At 42.8% G+C, this 9294-nt stretch overlaps 1 protein-coding gene across 1 annotated transcript in view; it reads left to right on the top strand.

Moving 5' to 3' along the window:
• The first annotated feature begins 929 nt into the window (after positions 1 to 929).
• CAMK1D (calcium/calmodulin dependent protein kinase ID) overlaps positions 930 to 9294 on the top strand; it is a 224035-nt gene continuing 215670 nt past the window's right edge. The window contains exon 1 of the mRNA XM_018553723.1: positions 930 to 1029. Coding sequence (XP_018409225.1) covers positions 938 to 1029 — 92 coding nt within the window. The 5' untranslated portion in view covers positions 930 to 937. The remainder of the gene's footprint in view (positions 1030 to 9294) is intronic.

Raw genomic sequence — 9294 nt, 5'->3', positions numbered from 1 at the left:
CCTTAACGCCGGATGTACACATATATGTGTCACCCCAGTGGGTGGGCCCTTACTTCCTTCTGTGCTGAGAGCGCGCTCTAAGCACAATGACCAAAGTCACTGTTTATAATCAGGAGCCCTTGGGGTGGACTGCCAACTATGCAACCACCATGGCAGCCAATCACATGATCAGGAACCCCACCTCCGCCTCCCATCCTTCAGAACCCCTTAAAGGGCCGGTGGCAGTTTGCGCCAAGGACTTAATGAAAGTTGCAGATATAAAGAAATTGAAGAGAACTTTTGCATGAGATGAACTAACTTTTGAAATGACTTTTACTGTAAAGCTTCAGAAGGATTGCATTGATTGGATATAGTCATTTCCAGATCTCATTGGACTCAGCTGTCACTGTACATAGAATAAGGCTCCTTATCCTGTTGTCCTTGTGTGTCAGAGCTGTCATGCAGGTTGGGGTGCGGTTCCGGGGCCCGATCTCCTCCTCTCCGGGGGACTCCTCTATTTTTTTTATTTTGTGCAGTCAGTTCTCGGATCCGCCAAACGACAGGTCCAACACCCAGGAAAGGAGTCTCGTTGACGTGCGCGGAATTTTGGTGCAATGCGAATTATCTCCAAGTCATGATTGAGTTGTCATTGTGAGCCGGGCTCCCGGGTCTGCGATGTGACAACCCTATAAGAACGTGCCTTTGTCATCATCACACACCGACAGGCGCTGGAGTAGGGGGAGCCCAGCCTGCAAACTGGCAGCACCACCCCCTGCCTGACTCTCATCACACAGCCGTCTATACATGAGCCGGGCACTGATGTCTGCCCCGATCGTCAGTCACTCTACACCTCCGATGCTGCACTTGTCACCCCGGGCTTGAGTCGAGCAGGAAGTCTCCGAAGTCGAAGTGAAAGCAGCCCAGAGGAAGGAGCAGGCTGAGCACCACACTTGTCACCATGGCTCGGGAGAACGGCGACAATAGCACATCGTGGAAGAAACAAGTGGAGGACATCAAGAAGATCTTTGAATTCAAGGAGGTCCTCGGATCGTAAGTAGAGAGAGAGATCGTCTGTATAGTGTGAATGATGGAAAGTGTACCCTGAATTACAAGGGAAAGTACCCCCCATGTCTGGATACATTGACACATAGGATGGGGACTGAACTTTCCAAACAAGCCTTTACTGGTCTATGCTGGGTTTTACTGGGAGATACATGGGAAGTGCATAGTTCATAGTGTGCCTGGGTACTGGTGTCACTGGGAGATAAAAGGGATGACCAGAGTTCGTGTGTGCCTGGGTACTGGTGTCACTGGGAGATAAAAGGGATGACCAGAGTTCATAGTGTGCCTGGATACTGGTATCACTGACAAGGTATGTCCAGAGATCATAATATGCCTGGATACTGGTATCACTGACAAGATATGTCCAGAGATCATAATATACCTGGGTACTGGTATCACTGGGAGATACAAGGGATGTCCAGAGTTCATAGTGTGCCTGGGTACTGGTATCACTGGGAGATACATGGGCTTTCCACTGCTCATAGTGTGCCTGGGTACTGGTATCACTGGGAGGTACATTGGCTGTCCAGTGCTCATAGTGTGCCTGGGTACTGGTATCACTGGGAGATACATGGCTATCCAGAGTTCATAGTGTGCCTGGGTACTGGTATAATTAGGAAATACAAATGCTGTCCCATGCTCATAGTGTGCCTGGGTACTAATATTACTATGAGATACATGGACAGTCCAGTGCTCAGTGTGTGCCTGGTTATTGGTATTACTGGGAGATACTTGGGCTGTCCAGTGCTTAGAGTGTGTCTGGTTACTGGTATTACTGGAAGATACATGGGCTGTCCAGTGCTTAGATCGTGTCTGGTTACTGGTATCACTGGGGGATACATGGGCTGCACCTGCTGTCCAGTGCTTAGAGTGTGCCTAGTTAGGTGGATTACACTGGTATATACTAGTGGGGCAGAGTATCAAGGGGGATGCATTGGTTGTGGCTGCTGACCAGTGCTTAGAGTGTATCTAGATGGATTACACTGGCATATATGTGTGGGGCTACCTATCAGGGTGAGATACATGGATTATACCTGCTGTCCCATGCTACACTGGTATATACTGTATGTGTGGGGCAGAGTATCAAGGGGGGTTGCATGGGTTGTACCTGCTGTCGAGTGCTTAGAGTGTGCCTCTGTGGATTATACTGGTATATTTGTGTAGGGTTGACTACCAGGAAAGATGCCTGGGTTGTAAATGCTGTCCAGTGCCCAGACTGTGCCTCAGTGGATTATACTGGTCTCAGTGAGAGATACATGGGTTGTTCTTGCTGTCCAGTGCCTACGTAGTTGCATTATATTGGTAGTAGAATGTGTGTGTATATATGTGTATATATATATATAGCCTAGTTTAAATAAAACCCATCTCATGAACATAAATAGCAATGTATGAGAAGGTTATACATCTAGATATGAAATGCAATATACCATTGTTACATGATACACTGTCAAACCTTTTATTCTTTTGTGTTATACAATTATTATTATTAGTATTCCCTGTCATCTGTATACTCATAACCTGCAGGTGCTTAGCCTGCACTGTCATACCTCAACTTCACAATACATATATACTTTGTAGCATAACATAACTAGAACTGATAAGAGAGATAGCAAAACTTTGTATCCTCTTAATTGCTACATGTTTATGGGGGATGTCTGTCTGTAACTAGTACCAATCCTGCATTCCTTAATGCAACAGTCTGTATAGTGCAACAACCTTTTTTTTTTGCGGCAGTCATTCAGTTAATTTTTTTAGGCAGATCTTCCATCTAGATTTACTGATATATTACTGGTTTGTGATCTAGTACTGGAACATTTGAAGCAAGCAAACAAGCTAAATTGAAAGGACAAACAGTAATCTAGCTCATAACAATCAATCACATTTTACATCTTTCAGTTTTTAAATTGTACCACACATATCACATATGATCATGTTCTCTGAACTAATGCTGCTGCTTTTTAATAGCTTTCAGAGATGAGACATATTATATTGTGATACATTATTGGACTTATTTAATAAGGCGGTGCCAAGTATCATGACTGTGCACAAAGAGCATAAGCCCTACAGTCTACTCATCAGATTTCAGGTTTTCACAGTAAAAACACTATGAAATTTGGTTGCCATGGGTTGCTGAACTTTGTCCTCAATCAATAATAAGTAAACGTATATGCTTATATATATACAATTTAATAGAATGAAAATGCCGTTTGATTTTTGAATATGTGCTGGAAGATGCTAGATAAGTAGCTGTTATTTCTTTACCTGAAACTTTCTGTTATGTTATCTGTATGACCGTTGGTGTAAGAATGAGTCAGGATGAGCCTACATAAGGTCTTACAGTGCACTAATACAGCGTTTCTCATCCCTTTTTCAGTCATAGCACCCTTTAAAAATATGCAAAATCTCGAGGCACCCCAGTCTAAAATGTAAAAAAACATAAGTGTGAAAAGGTAAAAAACGATGTGTGGCCCCCTCCAAAATCCATAGCAGACCCTTATCGCAAATAGAGTCTGATATGGATTTTAAGGGGGGACCCTATGCAAAAGAACACAACAAATTTGGTTTTCTCCTTCACATGAGAATCTTCCCTTCATATCAGGAGCCCCCCTTCACATCAGACTCCTCCTTTACATTAGGACCCCCCTTTACACCAGGAACCCCCTCCCTTCGCATCAGAGCCCCCTACTTGCACATCAGATGCCCTCCTTCACATCAAGTGTCCTCTTCACATCAGACACCCCTCTTCACATCCAGATTCCTCCTCACACCAGAAACCCCTCTATGTACATCAGGAGCCCTGTTCACACCAGAAGCCCCCCACCCCCCTTCACATCAGGGCCCTCTGTTTCACATCAGAGCCCCTCCTTTAATATCAGAGTCCTCCTTTCACATCAGAAGCCCCCCCTCTTCACATCAGAAACCCTCTTCACATCAGCAGCCCCCTTCACATCAGAGCCCCCCCTTTCAAATCAGAATTCCCCTCTTTAACCCCTTCATGACTGAGGCCTTTTTTTCCATTTTTTGCACCCATGTTATATTCCACATTTTAGGCCTGAAAATTACTTAAAACCCCCACACATTATATATTTTCTGAATGCCAAGACCCTATACAATATAATGGTGGTAGTTGCAAATTTTTATGTTGAGCAATATTAGCGCAACTCCTTATTAAACCTCAAAATGTAGTGATAAATTTCATTAAATGCTCCAAAACACAACATACAAATACCCATTTTTTAAATGAAATATAAAAGATGGGGTTACAACGAGTAAAACGATACCCAACATGCCCAGTTTACTAATTGCATGCGTCCGTGAAACGGCGAAAAACTGCAGTACCCCAAAAAGTCCACAGAAGACGCTTTAAAAGCCCCCACAGGTCATCAATTTAGAGATACCCCAAAATACTGGCCCTAGAATTATTGCTCTCACTCCGGCGTGCGCGGCGATACCCAACATGTGTAGCGCGTTCGTCGTTTTCATACGTAGGCGCACCCGACGCGTGTTTACGTGGCAACGCGCGTGCTCGCGGGGGCCTTTTAAAATGTTAACGGAAGTTCGTTGGCGGTGTCCGGGGGGGGGGGCGGCCCCTTCTTTGGGACACAGAAGCGATCTAGCGACAGGTAAGTCGCCAGAATCGCTTCTGTTGTAAAGCCAACAGTCGGCTCTACAAGTTTAAACAGACTCCCGGCGGCAAAAGTCGCCGGGAGTCTGTTTAAAAAGCCTGATGCTGGCGACGTACACTGTACGTCGTCAGTCACGAAGGGGTTAATATCAGATCCCCCCTAATCACATCAGAGTTCTCCCTTCATATCAGAGTTTCCCCTTCACATCAGGATCCCCCTCTTCAAATCATAAGTCTGCCTGTACCATGGAAAGGCATGACACTGTGCAAAAATGTCAAGGCACCCTGAGGAAGCCGGAAGGTACACTGGTAGAGAAAGGCTGCACAAGCAACATTTTACAGTCATTTTTTCCATTTGACTTTCATTTTTGGAAACAGTAAAATGGCAGTTTATTTGTAAGGCTACAGTATATCTTGAAAGTTGAGATTTCCAATGTCATAATTACATTTTCTTTGCATTGCACACAGGCCAACTACAAAACTTACAAGTGTTTTCTGGCTTTCATTTGATAAGACATGAAAGTTGTGGCAGGTGCATTGCCTGCAGTGTTAGAGAAAGCGAGATGTGAATTAAATTAAATGAACATAAAGTAGAAATGGAGCTCCTGGGAGCCATGCTTGCTTCTGGGTTTGCATGTACAGGTACCATGGAAATATATACTTTGGTGTTTTTCCAAATCACTGGCTGGATTATGAGGGGACTAATGCCTAGTGTTCAGCCGTTCACAGGGAAGTTAGGAGTCGTTATTTGGATGCATAGCTGATATTCTTCTGGTTTAAGAGGTCAGTGTTGTATTCAATGGAAATTCATGATAATAAATTATCTCTGCCCACTTCCTGTTCATGAAAAGTTTTTTACCGATTCAATAAGTCTTGGCCCAGCTATGAACACAGAAAAAGAAAAACAGATTTCATTAAAGTAAACCAGCACCTTGCAATAAACTCTAGTTAAAACAAAATTATATTTACATAACATTAAACATGGTAAACATATAATTATCTGCTGCTACCGGGGAAACATAGAAAACCTGGAGGAGGGAAAGAAGTGCTGATGTCGTCCATAGCAATCAATTGAATTCCAGTTTACATCTTATTAGTTGCTAAGTGGCATCACAGACAGTTTCTGTCTGGACCTGTCATGAAAATTTACAGTTTTATCAAATCACCAGGGTTATTGACAAAAGGGTGAAAAGTTTGGAGAAGTGAACAATCTAGGATTCTAGGACAACATAGCTGAACTGGAAAGTGAGCTGAATCGGAGAATGTTTCCAGTTCAGCTATTTTGGCCTAGATTGTTCACTTCTCCTGACTTCTCCTGCCTTCTCCAAACTCTTCACCCTTTTGTGAATAACTCTGTACATGTTTTTAATTCTAATATATATATTGTGGCATTGCGTGGCAATACCACGGTTTTAGGTGGCCTAAAAGTCACCCAGGATTCTCAGACAGAGGGGCTGAGTGGCTCCAGGAAGCAATTGCTTGTACCAGGAAAGAGCTGGCTTCTCAGTCCTTTCCAGGTTTTCTGTATCATAGTTGGGATCCCGGAGCCAGGAGATTTCTTAGAGCTCTGGGTGGGATGAAATCTCCATTCCTGGGTCCATGCTTTAGTGGCAGCCAGCACCTGATTGTGCACCTGTGTGCATCCCTCATGAGGAGGGTGCTGGAGTGTGTTCAGGGCTCCTGCTGGGAAAGAGGAACAGACCGTGTTCAGGTGTCAGGAGAACACCCCCCAGAAGGGGGTAGAGGAGTCAGGTAGTGAGTGTGCTGGAGGCACACTAGGACAGCCAGGGAGGCTGGAAGAGAACTGGTGAGGCTAGAAGAGCCGTGAGCCTGAGGGGCCACCAGTATCAGCGTGGTCAGCACTTCAAAGAGGACCAGTGGGTCAGAATGGAACATTGGGAGGTTTCCACAAAATTAAAGACTATGTTTTTTTATTAATCAGCCTGTCTGACAAACCTGCATTGAGAGGCAAGAGCAGTAAAACACAATCATTGTGCCGCACTATGATGATTATTATTATCATTATACTGTTTCTGCAGCACTTTACAAAATAAAGTAGACTTACAATTCAATACAAGAGGAGTAGGAGGGCCCTGCGTTTGAGCTCTTTCTTTATTTCAATTTAAGCCCGCATTTAGACTTGACATTACATTTACCAGCTTTTGTGTGCTGCGTTTGATGCACATCTACATTGAGTTCAATGGTGCCTGAACGTGTGACAAACAAGCTCCTGTAGCAAGTTTTGTGGCATGCGCTCTGTGTTTTTGGCTTCCGCATTTGTGCGTATTTTAATGCGTGCAAACGCAGAGGAAAAATGCACATCTGCCTGGGTTCATTTGGGGTGCCATTCGAAATTTGCATTGTTTCTGTGAACGCATGCCAAAGCGTGTGGTTTTGTGCACATTTAGCATGCGTTCATGGAACGCACAGGTGTGAATGTGGGCTAAAAGACTACGCATGTAATTGTTTACTATACACAGAAACACAGTCTATAAAACATTACCACAGACTGAGAAGATCATCCATATTAAACAGTTAACATACATATGTTGAAAAGTTTCAAAAGGTTATAATGCCGTTTTAATTCTCAATTAAATTGTAAATTTAAGATGTTATTAATGATGGTAATAATTATCAATTAATATCCTGTAGCCTGTAATATCCTGTAGCCAGCCTTAATCAACCAGGGTGCCTTCTGGCCTTCTCAGGGGTGCCTTGGGCTGTACACCATGTAATACAAAGTACAGTAAACCCCTTCAAAAAAGATGGAAGTTCTGCTCTGCCTCCCACTCTCTGCCATGTTGCACTTCTGTGGCTCCTAATGGGATGGTAGGACACTGATGTGAAGGGGGGACTGAGAACTCTGGTGTGATGGGGACTTCTGATGTGAAGGGAGCTCCTCATGTGAAAAGGGGGACTGATATAAAAGGGGATATGAAAGAAGGGTTTCTGATGGGAAGGGGGCTTTTTATGTGAAAGGGGGGCTTCTGATGTGAAGGGGAGGCTTCTGATGTGAAGGGGGGACTCTGATGGGGTGGGGTGCCTGGAGATTAAAGTGAGTCATGACTAAAAAAAAGGATGAGAAACACTGATCTACACAAAGTATGGAGATAGTTTTCCTCAACCTTCTGAGTGATAAGATTAAATCCTTGGTAAAGTTGTTATAAAATGAAGGAAATTCTGCTTGGTGTCAAGTGGTTACTGTCAGTAACTGTCACTTGCCTACTCCTGATAGATTGTTGAGCATTTTGCTGTAGTGTCCAGCACAGGCACAATAATTGAACATGAGAACATTCATTGATTTCAGTGTAGGGCACATTGCCTGCACACTGCCTGTGAGTTTAGTGACCCGGGCATTGTCACTCAGGTCAACTGAAATGTCGTCCCTCTTATACACAGTATGTCTAAAATGGATTGCGTGTTAATCCAAGTGTTCTGGTGAAAATTAGGTAGCTGCAAGGCACGTCTTATTTAATAATTTCTCATTGGAAGCTGTTGTTCTGTTACAGATAGAAAATTCTCAGTTTAAATGTTTATGATTTTTCTTTTTTAATTTATGTCGTATGGATGAATTTCATAGTGCCATGAGCACTGAACCATTCACATCTGTGCCTATCCTAGGAAAAGCTGACATTCTAATGTCCTTACTGCAGTTATACATATACAAAGCCTACTACGCTTGGGTGAACATCAGTCTACCGGTATTTTATGGGGTGTGGAAAGGAACCAAAACCCATGGACACATGGGAAAATATAAAAATTTTTGTTGATAGCATGAATGTCAGATGCCAGAGCTGCAAATCATTATTCCATATTTACGGATACAATGCGTTCTCTATATTCTGTTACTCACTCTGATTCCAGGTGTCCCTCAATCCTTTGTACATAGCATTCTCAACACAATACATGCACATGGAAAGCAATCTCAATAACATAACGACAGAGTGAAGTACACCCTATATTTACAAAAGTTGTAAATATATTGAAACTATGTAAAAATAGCTGTGCTTTCTTTACAAGATAACTCAAAATATTAGTTTGGCTTTCTTCATGTAGCATGTTCTGCATTAAAGCAATCTCAGTAACATAAGTACAGAGTGAAGTACACCCTATATCTACAAAAGTTGTAAATATATTTAAACTATTAAAAAACAGCCGTGTTTTCTCTAGCAGATAACTCAATATTAGTTTTGCTTTGTTCTTGTAGCATGTTCTGCAACAAAATCAACTCAACAAAAACATAAACAAAAGTGGTTGTTTTCCTTCTTTTCACTTCAGCGCCCATTCACATCTGAGCATGTTGTTGTGTGACAAAGCGTGACAACAGTCAACATAAAGAATCCCTTTATTTTCAATGGTGCCTGTTCACACCTGAGCATTGTGATGGTTGTAGCTTGAAAAAGTACCTTTTTTGGTCAGAATTGTGCATTTCTGGGCTAATAGACCTCCATGGGAGTGCCTGAAAATGTGTTGAATGCATGCTTTTCATGCAATTTCATGCCTAACAACTGTCTTCTCCTCCTAGAATCTAGCTTTCCATTGGCTAAAACAGAAATGCTCATGCTGAAAAATGCACAAAAACATGTGCATAATCGCCTAAAAATGTGAATGTCCAGAAGAGAAAATAG

This window comes from Nanorana parkeri, unplaced genomic scaffold (assembly GCF_000935625.1).
Source record: "Nanorana parkeri isolate BGI_ZX_2015 unplaced genomic scaffold, ASM93562v1 scaffold128, whole genome shotgun sequence".
Taxonomy (NCBI): Eukaryota; Metazoa; Chordata; class Amphibia; order Anura; family Dicroglossidae; genus Nanorana; species Nanorana parkeri.
This window is presented reverse-complemented; position numbering and strand designations above follow the sequence as displayed.